An 18,012-nucleotide genomic window follows, 5' to 3' on the forward strand; every position below is an offset into this window, starting at 1 on the left:
CCAAGGCTGAACCATCTATACGACTGTCTAGTTGTTATTGTAAGACATGTTAAAGAAAAGTGGTCTGATCACCTAAATATGCAGAGTGAAATGAAAACCAATGAAACATATATTTTACTCTTAACTACGTGTGTCTGCTAAAGAGAAATAAACTTAACACAGTATAATACAGCAACACAAAATATGTGTCTAGAAAGGCTACAGTTAAACTACAGTTGTGGAACAAATAATTTAAAGAAATTTGAAAATTTGAGGAAAGCTGCACTAAATTTACACTTATAAATTCATTAAATATGCAGATTTTTAAAAAATCTGTTATGTTAAAGTAAGGATCTGCCTTTGTCTGATTTTTGCAAAATTAGAGCGAGTTCTTCTCATGCTGCGACCCCATCCCTCCTCCAGAAGTTTGGGTGCAAATACATTTTTGTTATGCTGCTGATAAACCAACCAACCATCAGACACGTGCTTAAAAAGCTTTATTCTGTGAACTCAGACTAGGACAATAACATAATCCAGAGTTTTCCTGCATAGAGATATTTCGGTACGCATAGCCTCCCGACAATCGACCCAAAATCCTGTTGTCACTGCTTATTGTCCACTTTGTTTCTTCTCCGTAGGAAGAAGGCACATCTGGTGAGTATCATTTCTGGCAGACCTATTCATGAAGTTTAATGATGCTGTGTTTTATTTCATTGTATTCTTTGTATTTATACTTTTAATTTAAAACGTACATATTTCCAATTTATCAACATTCTGATATAGAATGTTTTCTTTACAGATTGTCCTGCGTGGAATTGTCGTTGCCTCCGGAGGGTGAGGATGTATTAAAACAATAAATTGAAGTTACAGTGTTTGTGTTGTTGAGTTGTGTCAGTCTAAAGCTGCTTTCAGACATGCAGAACTCTGGAGAACCTCAGGACATTCTCCAGAGGGGCTGTATATGTGGTGCCGTGTCCTTCTGCTGACCCCCAGTAAAAGGTGGAGTATGTTTGGTGTCGAGACGAGGAAAGTAAATTGTTTCTTGTCTGGGTGATGTGCTCTCCAAAGATGTCTATCATAGAAATTTATTGGGTTCTTCCTGATACATACCACATCTGTTCACCAGTTCATTATTAATCCGGCCCGTAGTTTTGGGTAATCTTGTTTATAGCCAACAAATTTACAGACAGGGGTGAAAACACTTAACCTACTTGGCGGAGGGAACTATGTGGCTGTTGTGAGGATGAGACGTGGTGGTAGACACCTGCTAACCAGTTCATATCATAAATGTGACTTAAATGTGTGGTTATTATTTTAAAATTGAGCTAAACCCATTTTTCACTCCATGTATTTCTTGTTAGATTATGTTGCTGAAATTAAGAAAACCACATCCCAGGATCATTCCTGTCATCATCATTTCCTTCGTTATTGTGCTTGTTGGTTTTGATCTACTTCAGAACAAAGAGGTATGTAAGTGTTCATAATAACACATTGTCCTCCTGTGGCATGTATTCAATGATGTTTTCTTGGCAGGACCTGCTTTAACTCTACTGTGAACATGAAGGCGTAGAGAAGCACAAGCACCAGTGGGACAGTGAGGGACCTTCATCTGTTAACCAACCAGCCTTTTTATCCAATTAATATGTCCAACACTTCCACATCCACCACTGCTATGTTCAACTGGTCGACAGACTCTCTCCTTTACCAGCTGGAATACGCTGGCCTCGTATTAAGTCAGGTTTTTAAGCTTTTCATCTGCCCATTTTGCATTGGCAAAAACGCAAACAGTATTTTTTGATAGTCCCAACATTGACTATGTTTACATGGACGCAATAGCAGGACTATTAACCTTATTATGAATAAGACATCATTCCAGTTGTGATGTTTACCTGAGTTACTAATAAAACGATGCATTCCTTCTCCCGTTTACATGTTACAGATCATAGTCTGATCAGTGAGACTTACTACTTATTGTTTTACACTTGAGACAGGGCATGTGCCACCAAGCAGCTATTGCTGCTACTTTATGTCCATGTAGCGATTGATACGTCAACATGTCTACATAATGTGACTTGATCAGAATACTCCACATGTCTTGATTTGATTATGACTCATGCCGGACATACACGGTGAAGAAAAGATAGGGCAGATTTTGACCAGATTTCTGGTCGCGTGACATATTTAGAATCTGGCGATTTTCAGCTTCGTCTTGCGTGGTTGTTGTGTTGTTTACAAGGGGCGGGGTTTGAGAAGCGGTCAGATGCTCCTGACCACTCTTCGGACAGTCGGATGAATTTCTGACATGTCGAAATTTTTGTTTATTAAATCGTCAGGCTCTTTGCACTTTCAAGGTCGATTTCCTCATAATCAGCACATTTTCTGTCACTTAGTCGCAAGAAAGAAAGAAAAAGGAGATAAAGGGGTTCTGACAGTACAGTCATCAGTGTAGATCATGATCAATTTTCAAAATGCCCATGTCTTCCAAGCTACTTGTGTATCTGAATGCTGATGCCTCTGGCACACAGAGTGACACATATGATCAAGGCAGCATGTTTCTCCCTTGTTCGCATATCAGCAAACAGACCTTGAATTCTTCCTCAAAAAGCAGATGCAACGTAGAGTCTGAGCAGTCAGGTAGTGTCGTGAGCTGTGACTTTCAGGATGTTTCTAATGTTCATAATATTGTGCAAGTGGAAGATAGCTGTCCCAGAGATTTATTTTATTTAATGGTAAAATCATCATGGTCCAACATAACTCAGGTTCACTCACAGTGGAACTAGGGGCCAAACTAATACAAGGTGACCATCTGGTCAACGGTGTTTTCTCTGAGATGTTTAGGGCCAATTACAATGACCTCAGTCTGAATCTGGAAGTAAGATGTTCTAGGTCGTGACCTTGATATTCTTGAGACATTCCTGAAGTTGAATAAGTGATTACATTCATCAAACTTCAGAGATAAGTTGGGCCGGTGTCTTCTGCATAACAATGGAAGTGTATGTGATGCTTTCTGATGATGTTGCCTAAAAGGGAGCATATAAGATGAAGAGTATCGGTCCAAGGACAGAACCTTTTGGACCTCCATGATTAACTTGTCTGTGCATTGAGGGTCATTGATAACATTAACAAATTGAAATCTATCCGATAAATATAGGTTAAACCAGCCCTAATGTCGTTGCTTTAATCCCTACATGTTGTTCAGTCTGTAACAGAATCTTATGATCTACGATGTCAAATGCACTAACATCCAACAGGGCCCAGTATAGAGACAAGTCCATTATCTGATGCCATTGAGTCAATGGTAACTTTTAACAGTGCTTTGACAAAAGCTGTGCTAACACATCTAGTTAACAGCTTTTTACAGGATTTTGGAAATGAAGACTTGATTTAGTTCTGTAATTAGCGAAAACATCTGGATCAGTGGCCCTTTTAAGCAGAGGGTTTTATTACCGATACCTTAAAAGGTTTTGAGTACGTAGCCAGTTATCAAAGACATAATCAGATTTAGTATGGAACTGTCTAATTAGGGAAAACTTCCTCAAATAGTCTAGTTGGGACAGAGTCTATTAGACAGGTTGTTGGTTTAGAGGATGAAACTAGGAAAGAGTTCAGGAAGACCAATTGGAGAAAAGTGGTCAATATAAATCTGGTGCTGCAGTGGTTCTGGTTTCTGTACTGAACAATGTATCTATGCTGTTCAGGGGAGGAGGTGGTGGTTTGTTTACCTGATGCTTACTGATCTCATTTGTAAGGAAGTTCACCAAAATCTCAGAGTTAGAGGACTAGATGGATCAGTGGAGCTGTGGCTCTCTGTCAGCGTAGGTGAAAATCATCTTGGCTGGTGAAATGCCACTTCTCACCAGCTTCCGTGATGTTTATAACGTTCGAGTATTACACCATGGAGCTAATCACATCTGATTTACTTTCTTCAGTGGAGGCAACAGCGTCAAGGTTTGTTTTTAATGAGGCTGCTGTAATAATTAAGAAAGTTATCAACTAGTGTGGGAGTGAAGATTTGATCACTTTCCTGTACTGTAGTGACACATGTAATAGTGTGTGTAATGTGTGTGTAAGTATAATTTTTAAATGGTCAGACAGAAGAAGGTTTGGGGAAATGTTAGCTACATTTTCAATGTCTATATGCACAACAAGATAAAAGTGTGATTGAAAAAGTGAATGGGTTTATTTGCATGTTGAAAAACCAATTGAGTTTCATGAATGAATTAAATGCTGAACTAAGTCATTGACAACATCTACATGAATGTTGAAATCACCGACTATTATTTCATCGTAAGAACTAGCTCAGATAGAAATTCAGAGAATTCAGTTAAACTTCAGAGTGAGGGCAGGCGGGACGATATATAACTAGATGAATTGGTTTATGTGATTTCAGACTTGGACGTATGAGGCCGATTATAAGATTTTCAAGCGAGTTATAACTACCTTTAGGTGAGGTTGATGATTGGTGGGTTAAAGATTGCTGCTGCAACCCCTCCTCTGCCTGTGCCTGGGAATATGATTGTTAAAAGTGGTGAGGCGTCATTTAAAACTACATATTCACCATTTTGAAGCCAGTTTTCCAGTTAGCCATAATGCGTCGATCTGTCGGTAATCAGATCATTTAATAAGTATTGTGCATATATGTGTTCAATGAAAACTGAACTGTACAAATCCAGTTTACAAATGATTAACGTGAAAACATTTTAAAATGTCAGACTCGGATGTCAGATATTCCAACTGGAAATTTCACAGTTCCAACTTCATCAAACATAAACATACATGTCTGACCGCGAGACACTGATGTATTGGATTTAAGTGATGAGACAATTCAACTGTGACTAGTGCAGCCTCCGTTCATATTACAGAAACAAAGAGGAGGAGACAGCGCCGTGATATACTTTTGTTTGACTTTTATACTTGGAAACACATTCAATACATAGAGAACACACACTGTCACTGAATCCAACAGACGGGCCTCAGCTGCAGGATCCTACGTCTCCATGAGGGCCGCCATTGTTGTGTGTCAGAGGGTGGTGCTCGGTGAGTCGGGGTAGATGACTCTTCCCTGAGAACACATGTCGAACTCCGACTTTGGTGGGCGTCATTACACTTTTTTCAAGTAGGAGTTTGAAAATTGACGTCCAAGTTGTCTGGGCGCAGCATCAACTCCGCTTTGCTCCCAGACTCAGAGGAGATGAGAGAATGACGTGCTACGCGTGGGTGTTTCCAGCTGCAGCTACAGGGTTGCATCGCTTTAAATGAATTGTGGGACTACATTTTCTTCCTACCTTTCATCAAGGATGGTCTGGTGTTTCCTATGCTAAAGGTGATAAGTTGCAGTGACAGTGAAGCTCCTTTCCTTATCATTCGATTCCGAACAGCTCTTATAATGGCGTACTGAAATGCTAAGGTCATTCACTCTAATTCCTGAGAAAATGTGTATTCTAACACAGCCATGGTCACATTGTAACTGTCTCTTCACTAACTGATCAGTCAGCGCAGTGATTTAAAACAAACATATTTAATCATATGAACTGGTTAAGAACATACATATACATACTGTGCAAGGAAAACATTTTAACCATAAAGACATGGAGGACATTATATACAATTAGTGTGTGTGTGTGTGTGTGTGTATATATATATATATATATTAGGGCTGCTCGATTATGGAAAAAATCATAATCGCGAATATTTTGGACAATATTGAAATCACGATTATTCAAACGATTACTTTTGAGTTTGAAAACATGATGCATTTATTCAGTATTTCTCTCCAAAAAAACACTTTGTAAATTTCCCCCGATTTTCCTCTCATTATTAAATGTCCCCATCTGCCCCCCAACTACACAAGCAGACAGACAGAGAGAGAAAGAGAGGGGTGGGGGATGGCTATGGGGACCATCATCATTTACCCCCGAACCCCTACATTGAACAGGTTACATTCAACAAGCGGAGAATCGCGGGCTGACCGGCGAGGAGAAATGCGGGTCCGGTGTGAACAGCCAGGCGGCTGCGCGCTTGAGAATGCCGCTGCGCGGCACTTCAGCGCCCGGTGTAAACCCGGTGTTATCTGGTTCAATGAGCTGAGAATCATCACTAATCTAACCCTCATGGCATTTTTCACATAATAATAATTGCTACTCACCTATGGCCAGGTGGAGTCTGTGCCCAAAACATTGGAGCCTCAACCATCCATTGACCTCAGCCGCCAGCTTTATATTAGCGGCATTGTCCGTGGTGATGCAGACTAGCTTTCCCTCGTTTAATCCCCATTCCGCCAGAGCTTCCCTCAGTCCATGGGCGATGTTTTACCGTTTGTCCAAAGTATGGATTAGCTTCTTGAAACCCTCACCCTCGACTGTACTGATGGGGTGCATATCTTTAGCTAAAAAGTATCCAATGGCAGCTGTTATTTTCTTGTGCCTATCCGAATTTGACGGATAAGGAGTCGCATTATACAGTGTGGCTGAGATCGATGTCTGTCTTTGCGTTGATGTCGTGGGGGTTGTGGCGTTGTCTTTTTGTTTCTTTATTAATTCGTCGTGAGTGACTTTGTGCTTTAGTTTCAGATGGTTGAATAGATTTGTTGTGTTGCCAAGTGGCGCAGATATCACCTTGTAGCAAATCTTGCACATTGTGTGGTGCTGCGCCTCGTCAGATTCTTCGAATCCGAACTGTTCCCATACAAGATAACTTTTCCTACCCTTTTTGTCGATCAAACGGGGCGGCCCTCCCTCTGCCATTTTCCACTCGCGCTGTTTTTTTAAATACCGCCGGTCACCACACACACAACTCGCCTCCTTCACTTTACAGCTGCTTGAGAGTGAGTGCCAGTCAGCAGGGCCGCGTTGAATGCTTTGGGGGAAGGACTGAATTGCGCATGCGCGTCTCTTTTAGAAAACCTCTAGGCCTACTGTACAACGAAAAATGCCAAATAAATCGTTTCAACTCGATTATATTAGTTTTGAGATCGTTTGACCCAAAAATCGAAATCACGATCAAAATTCGATTAATTGCACAGCCCTAATATATATATATATATATATTATATGATGCATAAATCAAATCAGTAGAAACAGGGAATATCAACACACATCTTTCATGTTAGTCAATGAGTTATATTTTCTAGAAACATAAAAATTGTTTAACTCTGATAAAAACAGGTGAAAGGGGGATTCTAAATTCTCTATTTACAACAGTGAACTATTTATAATATGAATAGTTGCTGACAAATCCTAATCAATCTTTTGTTGCAAACGATGCAACTTAAATCTTTAACCACAGAGCAAGTCAATTCTTTCTCCCCTGTAGGACTACCCATATGCAGTTAGATTACCCATTAGTCTAAATATTTTACCACACTAGGAGCAACTAAACGCTTTCTCTCCTGTATGAATCCTCATATGTACAGTTAGATTGCCCTTGTGGATAAATCTTTTACCACACTCGGCGCAACTAAACGGTTTCTCTCCTGTATGAATCCTCATATGTTCAGTTAGACTACACTTTAGTCTAAATCTTTTACCACACTCAGAGCAACTAAATGGTTTATCTCCTGTATGAATCCTCATATGTTTAGTTAGACTCCACTTTCGGCTAAATCTTTGACCACACTCAGAGCAACTAAATGCTTTCTCTCCTGTATGACTCCTCATATGTATAGTTAGATGGCCCTTTAGTCTAAATCTTTTACCACACTCAGAGCAACTAAATGCTTTCTCTCCTGTATGAATACTCATATGTTCAGTTAGACCGCCCTTTTGGCTAAATCTTTTACCACACTCGGAGCAACTAAACGGTTTCTCTCCTGTATGAATCCTCATATGTATAGTTAGAGTGTCCTTTCGGCTAAATCTTTTATCACACTCAGAACAACTAAATGCATTCTTATCAGTTTTACATCTTATATCACTTAGAGGCTGTTTGTTATTTTTTGTATTTAAACCAGACTGAGGTTCCCTGGTCTGGATCCTATCATCTTCACTGTCTACAGTCTTGTCCTCAGTACATTTCAGAGGTTCTTGTTCTCCACAGTCCGCTCTGTTCTCCTCAGTCTGATTCCGATGAAGCTGTGCCAACTGAGGTTTCTCTTCATCTTCTTCACTCTTCACAGTGACAGCAGTCAATGTGAACTTGATATCAGCCTGCTCAAGTTGTTGAAGCTGCTCTCCCTCCTGATTGGTCCACGGTTCCTCCTGTTCCTCTTTAATGTGGGGGGGCTCTGGGTCCTCCTGATCCACAAGGAGGCTCCACTGCTGCTGCTCAGGGGGAACCTCTTCTTTATTCACCATCAGCTGCTGTATGTCTGCAGGACACACTGAAACATAAATACACACGTTTATCATTTCAGAGTTTCCTGAAGTGTTTTTAAAAACTTGTGTTGTGTTGTTTAATGTCGACTGTTATTATTTTTGAACGATCACACTCAAGAAGCAGAGACGTTGAGGTTGTTCATAGTTGGTCTTACGACGCAGCTCGTAAAGGAAGCAGCATTAAACCAAGTGTTTCCAGTAAAAAAGTTTTATATTTTGAGATCAAATAAACAAATTAGGACACTAGCAGAGCAGAGTAGGGCGAGTGGAGGTTAGTTAGTTGGTTAAGCTGTTTTTAGACATGACCTGTGGGTTAAAACCAGAGAATTGTCTCCAGAGTTTGTGTTTCACATATGAACAACACAGCAGCAGGTTTTCTGCACAGACTCGTTCACAACAGTATCAAATCCTCCTCATTATTCAGGTGAAGGTGGAGCAGAAGACAGAGACAGGAAGTGACGTATTACTCTGCTGCATAGATCATGTGATCATGTATACATCACCCCGACAACGTTGTCAGCTCTTATCACCACAAACTCTCTTCACATCTCTGTCTGGTCTTCTAGGGATGACGTCATAAGGAGGAAGGAAGATGGCTGTGTCGAGTCAAAGCTTGAATTCACCCAAAGAGCAAACTGAAGCAAAAAAACAAATAGCCCACGATCATCTAAAGTGTGGGAGTTTTTTTAGACGGAGACCAAACAACATGTTTCTCTGTAAACTCTGCAAATCCAAATGATCACAGCAGCACAACCGTGATGCACGAGCACTTGAAGCTGAAGCATCCAGGGGAAATTTCTCAAGATGGCAGCCGGAGCGAGACAGAACCGCAAGTTTTAAATTTTGTTCTCAAACAAGCGTAATATATTACGATTATCAACACGTGGAATGGAATAGGAATAGACTGGAATACCTGGGATCATCTTAACTGCACAACTCCAGTGACTGAATCAATCCACGTTGTAAACCAGTTTTAGTACTTAAATAAAACCCAGATTCTCCAGTTCAGAGAAAGCGTTGCTATGACATACAGGGATTGTATTCATCTTTGTATAACAGCAGTCCTTTTGAAATCAGGCATCTCACAAATAGGGTCTATTGTTATTAATATAAAACAACAGTGATGTAGAAATTATACTCATTTTAAAATATGCCAGTCTCATAATTATTCACACAATATGTGTCTGTTTTTCAGGAATAGACGAAGCAGTCTGGAGGACTTTTTACACGAAAGGAGCCAAAATGCATGAACACCCCAGATGTGTGCTGAGCTTTCTAACAGCATCTTGCAGATGATTATCAAGGACATGTGACCCCTGGCTGCAGTTGGGGGTCAAAGCTCCTAATCCGTTGATCTACACATTTCATCAACTTAACCAACCAGACATTGTTTTAAACTTATCATTCCCTTTAAGGAGTGTTAGTTTGATCAACTCGTGTTAGCAGAACTGATGCTAGCTAACGTTAGCCTGTGAGCGGCTCCTCCAGGGACTGACCAACTCTGTGCAGCCGGAGTTCGGGCTTCATGACGGCATCGAGCAGCCTCCTCTGGCGGCAGATCTCCCCTCTGCCGCTCCATTCTGTCTTCGTACACCGCCACGGTTCCTCAATCCCTGCGTCGATCTCCTCCGCCGCCGCCGTTAGCCGCTCGGTGAGCAGCGCTCTCAGCGCCGGGACTTGAGCCGTTTCTCCTCCTTTCTCCAGCTGCAGCAGAAAGTCTTCAGCGGCAGCGCTGATCCGCTCATGTACCGACACCCGCAGCAGCTGCACGTCGCACATGTTCCTCCTCTTTGCGCACTTTGAGTCTCGGAGCGAACAAAGTGAGCCAGCGGCTGGCAAACAGAGACACCGAGCTCAGAGCCAACAGTGACGCCTGCTGGACTGGAGGACGAGGAGGAATCTAAAGTACTAATACTGCACAGTCGAACATATGGAAGACGAAACATGACTTAATTATGAATGAATACACTACTGTTCAAAAGTTTGGGGTCACCCAGACAATTTCGTGTTTTCCATGAAAACTCACACTTTTATTTATCAAATGAGTTGCAAAATGAATAGAAAATATAGTCAAGACATTGACAAGGTTAGAAATAATGATTTTTATTTGAAATATTAATTTTGTTCTTCAAACTTTGCTTTCGTCAAAGACTGCTCCATTTGCAGCAATTACAGCATTGCAGACCTTTGGCATTCTAGCTGTTAATTTGTTGAGGTAATCTGTAGAAATTTCACCCCACGCTTCCTGAAGCACCTCCCACAAGTTGGATTGGCTTGATGGGCACTTCTTGCATACCATACTGTCAAGCTGCTCCCACAACAGCTCAATGTGGTTGAGATCTGGTGACTGCGCTGGCCACTCCATTACAGACAGCATACCAGCTGCCTGCTTCTTCCCTAAATAGTTCTTGCATAATTTGGAGGTGTGCTTTGGATCATTGTCCTGTTGTAGGAGGAAATTGGCTCCAATCAAGCGCTGTCCACAGGGTATGGCATGGCGTTGCAAAATGGAGTGATAGCCTTCCTTATTTAAAATCCCTTTTACCTTGTACAAATCTCCCACTTTACCAGCACCAAAGCAGCCCCAGACCATCACATGACCTCCACCATACTTGACAGATGGCATCAGGCACTCTTCCAGCATCTTTTCACCTGTTCTGCGTCTCACAAATGTTCTTCTGTGTGATCCAAACACCTCAAACTTTGATTCGTCTGTCCATAACACTTTTTTCCAATCTTCCTCTGTCCAATGTCTGTGTTCTTTTGCCCATATCAATCTTTTCTTTTTATTGGCCAGTCTCAGATATGGCTTTTTCTTTGCCACTCTGCCTAGAAGGCCAGCATCCCGGAGTCGCCTCTTCACTGTAGACGTTGACACTGGCGTTTTGCGGGTACCATTTAAAGAAGCTGCCAGTTGAGGACCTGTGAGGCGTCTATTTCTCAAACTAGAGACTCTAATATACTTGTCTTCTTGCTGAGTTGTGCACCGGGGCCTCCCACTTCTCTTTCTACTCTGGTTAGAGCCCGTTTGTGCTGTTCTCTGAAGGGAGTAGTACACACCGTTGTAGGAAATTTTCTGTTTCTTCGCAATTTCTCGCATGGAATAGCCTTCATTTCTAAGAACAAGAATAGACTGGCGAGTTTCACATGAAAGTTCTCTTTTTCTGGCCATTTTGAGAGTATAATCGAACCCACAAATGTGATGCTCCAGATACTCAACTAGCTCAAAGGAAGGCCAGTTTTATAGCTTCTCTCACCAGCAAAACAGTTTTCAGCTGTGCTAACATAATTGCACAAGGGTTTTCAAGGGTTTTCTAATCATCCATTAGTCTTCTAAGGCGATTAGCAAACACAATGTACCATTAGAACACTGGAGTGATCGTTGCTGGAAATGGGCCTCTATACACCTATGTAGATATTTCATTAAAAACCAGACGTTTCCACCTAGAATAGTCATTTACCACATTAACAATGTATAGAGTGTATTTCTGATTAATTTAATGTTATCTTCATTGAAAAAAACAGTGCTTTTCTTTGAAAAGTAAGGACATTTCTAAGTGACCCCAAACTTTTGAACGGTAGTGTATATAAATAAAGAAATGTATAGATAAATACTTAAATGCATAAATAAATAAGGAATAAATACAGAAATAAATGTCTTAAATTTATTTCCACATATATTTTTTTCTGTATTTCTGTGTCCGTGTGCTAATGAGACTGTGAGCGTCTCGTCTCATGTTGTACTGAGCACAAAATGTTGACGAGTCAATTTTCATGATGTTTAAATGCAGCCTCATAAACGCTGGAGCGAATCAAACAAACACTAAGTCACTTCATGTACTGATCAGGTCCTGATAACTAGTAATGAGTGATTATTAGTTAAAGTGAGAGCAGGTCAGAGTGGAGGCGGAAACAGAAACTTCAGCTCAGTACAAACCAACTGCAGCTTCTGCTCTGATCACTGAGCAGCTGAGACCAGAGAAACTCTCTCACTGCACGAAAAAAAAGCCAAATTTTCGCCACTGCAAACACCTGCAAACTCGCCTAATTTCTGGCAGTTAGTGCCCATTTACAGGATGCGAATTCCGCGTTCACCCGTGACAAAAACTGGCAGAAACATACCCCCGGTAGAGCAGTGGGGGGGCTGGGGAGGGGGGAGTGCCGCCAGGGAGTCGCTGAGCGAAGGTGTGATCTAATTAGCATATGAATCCCAACGAAATCGCTGGTGAGAAATCATCTCACTTGACCATTGGATGAAACCACAGACCTTTGAAACAAAAAGTCACTTGTGATTGGCTGGTAGATCTGTTGCTATTGGTCACCCTGGGTCATTATAACACACACTTGGGTAAACCCCTCCCTCACATTATTAATGATAATAATAATAAATATATAGTTATGCTTACTAACAATTTATATATTAATATATAAATTGTTAGTAAGCCTTTACCAAAAGCACTGCAGTTACTGAAGACTATAAAGTTATTCATGTGATGCTTGATGTTATATGTTGAACATATTGTAGAGGGAAAAAAACATTAACAAGGAATATGTTGAGTCAAAGCTTTATTTACATACAGCAAAAATATTGCTGGCCTAGCTAGTGAAAAACTAATCAGGTGAAGCTTGAAATGTCTCTTTGCCGCCTCTGGGTCATAAGTTCTTTGTGGGACTCTGTCCGAATCTGCCCCAGTGTGTAGACGTCTGTGTACATGTGACCGAAAAATGATTGAATGAATCTAATCTTACCCTCTTTCTTCTCTGTCGACTCTGCAAGGTCCGGTTGGATGTACCGGAAGTCCCTTCATACTGGCTCATAGTATGTCTTAGTACGTCTTACAGGCAGCTGGAAAACAACATGAGTAACATGAGTATATTATTAATAAACGGAAATAGCCTTGCTACATCACCCCTGGAAGATCCACAGCAAAAAAACACAATTACTAAACAGTTACTTACATACAATGGAGTCATTTTCCACACTGCTAATCCGGACTTGCAGCTACAGTCTCGGCCTAATGTGCAGTGACTGCCTCGTTGTGTGTGTATGTGTGCGTGTACAATGTATTTTATACAGCACAGCGCGTCTGTTCTTTAATCTTACCCTTGCTCCGGTGCGTGGCGCCGGCCACTCAGAGGGCAGTTTCCTATAAAATACAACCGGACAAAAAGTCACGTTTTTTAAAAAACTTAACGAGAACAAACTCTAAAATTCATGCAGTTCGTACATATTTAAACATGCACTACTTCTGCTCAAGCATGACCCCTCCCATGACAATCGAGAATGACAATCCATTGGTCTCAATTACCCCAGGAGAATTGGATAATGACAATCCTTGGGTCACCCTAACCCTAACCCTGACCGGCCAGGGCTTGGGTATGATCACACACACACACACACACACACACACACACACACACACACACACACACACACACACACACACACACACACACACACACACACACACACACACACACACACACACACACACACACACTCTGGGTCAATTCGACCCAGGAACAACACAAGGGTTAAATGCAGTTCAAAAAACACAATTACTAACCAATATGAGGATACAATACTGAAGAAAAAATCTTTACGTTGTTCTGCTTGATCTTTAGGAAAACCTAGTGTGGGTAGCCCAAGCGCTCATCTACAGACTGGATTTCTTTGGCTTTGAAAAAAAAAAGTGTATTTTTTTTATGCACAGGCATATCTTATAAATGATCAGTAGACAAAAACAACAGGATAAACATGACATGGACCCATAAAATGAATAATACATCTTATTAAAGTTTAACTAAACCTCTAAAAAAAAAATTTCAGTTGAAAACCAATATATCTGGATATTTAGTAGAGCAAATATATATTTGGGAATTCGGCTGTGTTAAAACACAGTACATATGAGCACAGAAAGTACAAAAACAATAAAACGATGTGAAGGGATGACACTGCAGCGTCTCAACCATCCACGCCCGGAACAATAACAAGCACGTAAACATTCACAAACTAGTCCAAATCTCCCCGAGTAAGTCACAAACAGCGGTAGTTGCTCTCAGACAGTGTGGCAGCAAAGGCAGCTGCCTCCAAACAAAGGTGGGAGCTGCCGCGGCAGGTGCCCTAATGCAGCCTGGCAGCACTGTGATTTCAAGTTTCAGTTCAATGAAACAAAACACAGGCGAAGTATCAACAGCATTTAAGCAGAATCGATACAAATAAGACAAAGAAATCAGCCACATAAACGAGCATGTCAGTCACAATACGTGGAGAAATGCAGATACCTTATTCGTGGTGCTCAGAACAGTAACACGCTGATAAACATTCATAAACTACGTATAAATCTCAGGGAATTAGTCACAAACAGCGGAAGTTGGCCTCAGACAGGGTGGCAGCAGTGGCAACTGCCCCCAAACCGCTGTGGCAACTGGCAAATGCCTTTACAAATCAGTGGCAGTTTTTATTGCCATCGCTGCCCACACACACACGCGGCGCGGGAGACGGTGAAGGAGGCGGCTGCAGCAGCACCTGGGCCGGCGTTGGGACCAGGAAGTGCGATATGTTGCAGTAGACACCGGCTCTTGAAGTAGCTTGTGACATTACCGGAGGAGAATGGCGGAGTGGAGGATTTGCGTCGTGGTTCTGCTCTTTGTCGGTTGTGAGTAATGTTTAATTTAAATGATTATTTTCGAGCCTAAACATGTTCGCTTGTCAGTCAGAAATACAAAACAAGTTCATAATGAAGTCAGTGTTACGATTCTCAACTTTACACACTTAGATTATATTTCTTTTATATATATTATATTTCTTTATACTAAGAAGATCATAAATTGTAATCCGTCAATGGAGCCCAAATAGTATGATAGTGTTTTAGGAGGAGGAGGAGGAGCTTTACAGCAGAGTAATGTGACCGACTCTGCTGAAGCTTCTGGAATATCCCAACAGTGTTGGTGGAAGCCACATGGTTTTTTAGGAGATTGATCCAGATGCGTGGAGCATTAGAACTGGGTGCTGCTTCTCCATGTTTAGTTTGGACTGATGGGGACAGAAAGTAGACCCGTCCCAGACTACCCGAGGGGACTGGATGGTGAAATAGTAGTTGATTAGAAATGTAACCATTCAGTGCTTATAAACCAACAGCAATATTTTGAAATCAATTCTTTGATGGACAGGAAGCCAGGGAAAGGAACTGAGAACTGGCCTGATATGATCCACTGTCCCGGTGCTAGTGAAGACTCAGGCTGTTGTGTTTTCAATGAGCTGCAGTTGTCTGATCAATTGTTTTTACAGTCTATCGATTTGTTACAGTCTACCCAGCTCAGACCTGAGGGCACTTCATAATTGAATCGTGCCTCTGGTGATCGTCCTGTCTTTCCGTCCTCCAGATTGTCTTCTACAAGTTTGTGGGGCAGGGAACGTCACCTGTACTGTCACTCAGGGCACTGATCAAACCACCTACAGCGTCCCAGATGAGGGGGCATCAGGCTGTAGCTATTCGTGGGCCAACGCAAGTGACACAGGTGTAAGTGAAATAAACCAGATTATTATTATTATTATTATTATTATTATTATTATTATTATTATTATTATTATTATTATTTTCATATACCACAATTCCACATCTTGCAAGATGTTCATCTTATCGGCTTCACTCTTGTATTGGCATGTATATGTTATCACTTCATCAGTATGAGGTTGAACTCATCTTGATGAGTTTCACATTGTTTTGTACACATTTTGTAATATGGTTTGTGTGACAGACTTTGTTTTCCCTTCTGTATATTGACATTAGCACTCCGTGCTCGCGAATCAAGCAGAATTAACTAAGGATGGTCCAGTCAGGATTGCGAACGTGAGCACCTTCATCACCTCAGAATGCTTCCCACAGGTCATCTACAGGGAGACTGTCTTTCAGAGGTATCACAGCTTTAATCTGAAAAATTGTTTTTGTTTTCTTATGCAAAAACGTTTGAAATGTAAAAGAAATATAGTGACGAACTTCATTCTAAGAATTATGAATAGAAGGTACAGAATGTATACCTCAGCCAAGGCTGAACAATCCAGCACGACTGTCTAGTTGTTATTGTAGACATATTAAAGAAAAAAGGGAGTGGTCTGATCACCTAAATGATTACAGAGTGAAATGAAAACCAATGAAACATATATTTTACTCCTAACTACGTGTGTCTGCTAATAAACCTAACACAGTATTATATAGCAACACAAAATATGTTTCTAGAAAGGCTACAGTTAAACTACAGTTGTGGAACAAATCATTTTAAGAAATTAGAAAATTTGAAGCTGCACTAAATTGCAAATTTATAAATATCAACTCACTAAATATGACTGCAGATTTTTAAAATCTGTTATGTTAAAGTAAGAGGCAAAAAATTCCTGGAGCCGCTGCTTTGTCCTGATCCGTTGCAAAATTGAACGAGTTCTTCTCATGCCCCATCCCTCCTCAAAGTTTGGTACGAGTTTTCCTGCATAGAGAAATATCTTGCCGCCTCCACCTCCCAACAACGCAACCAAAAATCTGTGAAGTGCAACTAAAACCTGTCCTTGGTTGCACCCTTGCGCCGAACATTAAGCTGGTCCGTCTATGTGCATTTTAGCGAGTTGTCTGTCTCTCTCTCACCTCTGAGTCTGGGAGCAAGTTGGAGTTAAGACTCACACACACACAGGCCTCAGGCCCCGACCACACTGAGAGAGCAGAGCCCCAACCCAAAAGCTCATCTAAATCATAACAATCGCAATCCTGTTTACTGAGCTGGTAACATACAGTATATCCTGTTCCAAATGTTTAATATTTCTTCAAGAGCATTTTTTGTTAACAGAGCCAGAGAGTCGTACTTATTCTTTTGATTGTGTGTGGTTTATTGTTATTGACGTTGTTTTTTAGGATGTTTTGATATTTTTAATTCTAATTCAAATGTCAGACTAAATATTCTTAATAATTAAGTTCAATTCTCTTTGAAAGGGTGTACTTTCATGTTTGTGGTATAATATTTAATAATATATCATTATTACACACACACACACCTAATTTTCCGCCCGGAAAAATCCTGTTGGTCACTTTATTGTCCCTTTGTTTCTTCTCCATAGAAAGAAGAGCACACATCTAACTGCACCAGTGAGTATCATTTCCTGGCAGACCTATTCATGAAGTTTAATGATGCTGTGTTTGATTCCATTGTATTCTTTGTATTTAAACTTTTAATTTAAAATGTGTATTTCCATTTATCCAACGTTCTGATGTAAGAATGTTTTCTTTTTACAGTTGTCTGCCGTGAAAAGGTCGTGCCTCCGGAAGGTGAGGATGTATTAAAACAATAAATTAAAGTTACAGTGTTTGTGTCGTTGAGTTGTGTCAGTCTAAAGCTGCTTTCAGACATGCACAGAACTCTGGAGAACCTCAGGACATTCTCCAGAGGGGCTGTATATGTGAACGCAAATGTCCTTCTGCTGACCCCCCAGTAAAAAGTGAGCAGATAGTCCAGAGGAGCCGATGTGGGAGAACAGCAGGAGATCCTCCTGAGGATTTACGGCGAGCAAGCGAGGGTGTTGATGATGTTTTTAACACATGACGGAAGCAAAATTGAAAAACACCCAAAAGAATACACATATGTCAGGATGAATATGCAGAGCCATTCACGTAGAAGACAGTTGCAAAGATGTCAAGAGAGCTTTTGATGTTGATGTGCTGAAAACAAAATCACA

At 40.9% G+C, this 18,012-nt stretch overlaps 1 protein-coding gene across 1 annotated transcript; it reads right to left on the bottom strand.

Moving 5' to 3' along the window:
* Positions 1 to 5,481: 5,481 nt before the first annotated feature.
* LOC118116771 (oocyte zinc finger protein XlCOF19-like) lies at positions 5,482 to 9,850 on the bottom strand. The gene is made up of 2 exons (XM_035168617.2): positions 9,788 to 9,850; positions 5,482 to 8,296 (listed from the first exon to the last, which is right to left on the bottom strand). The coding sequence occupies exons 1-2, from the start codon at positions 9,816 to 9,818 to the stop codon at positions 7,341 to 7,343; spliced, it is 987 nt and encodes a 328-aa protein (XP_035024508.2). The 5' UTR covers positions 9,819 to 9,850; the 3' UTR covers positions 5,482 to 7,340.
* Positions 9,851 to 18,012: the final 8,162 nt, after the last annotated feature.

The sequence above is a fragment of the Hippoglossus stenolepis genome, chromosome 10 (genome assembly GCF_022539355.2).
Source record: "Hippoglossus stenolepis isolate QCI-W04-F060 chromosome 10, HSTE1.2, whole genome shotgun sequence".
Taxonomy (NCBI): domain Eukaryota; kingdom Metazoa; phylum Chordata; class Actinopteri; order Pleuronectiformes; family Pleuronectidae; genus Hippoglossus; species Hippoglossus stenolepis.

Bases quoted from the DNA above. Each gene is read 5' to 3' on its own strand.
- LOC118116771 (XM_035168617.2), bottom strand. From the start codon at position 9,818: ATGAAGCCCGAACTCCGGCTGCACAGAGTTG. The intron at 8,297-9,787 runs GTCAGTCCCTGG...TTTATGTTTCAG, and splicing joins ACTCCGGCTGCACAGAGTTG to TGTGTCCTGCAGACATACAG.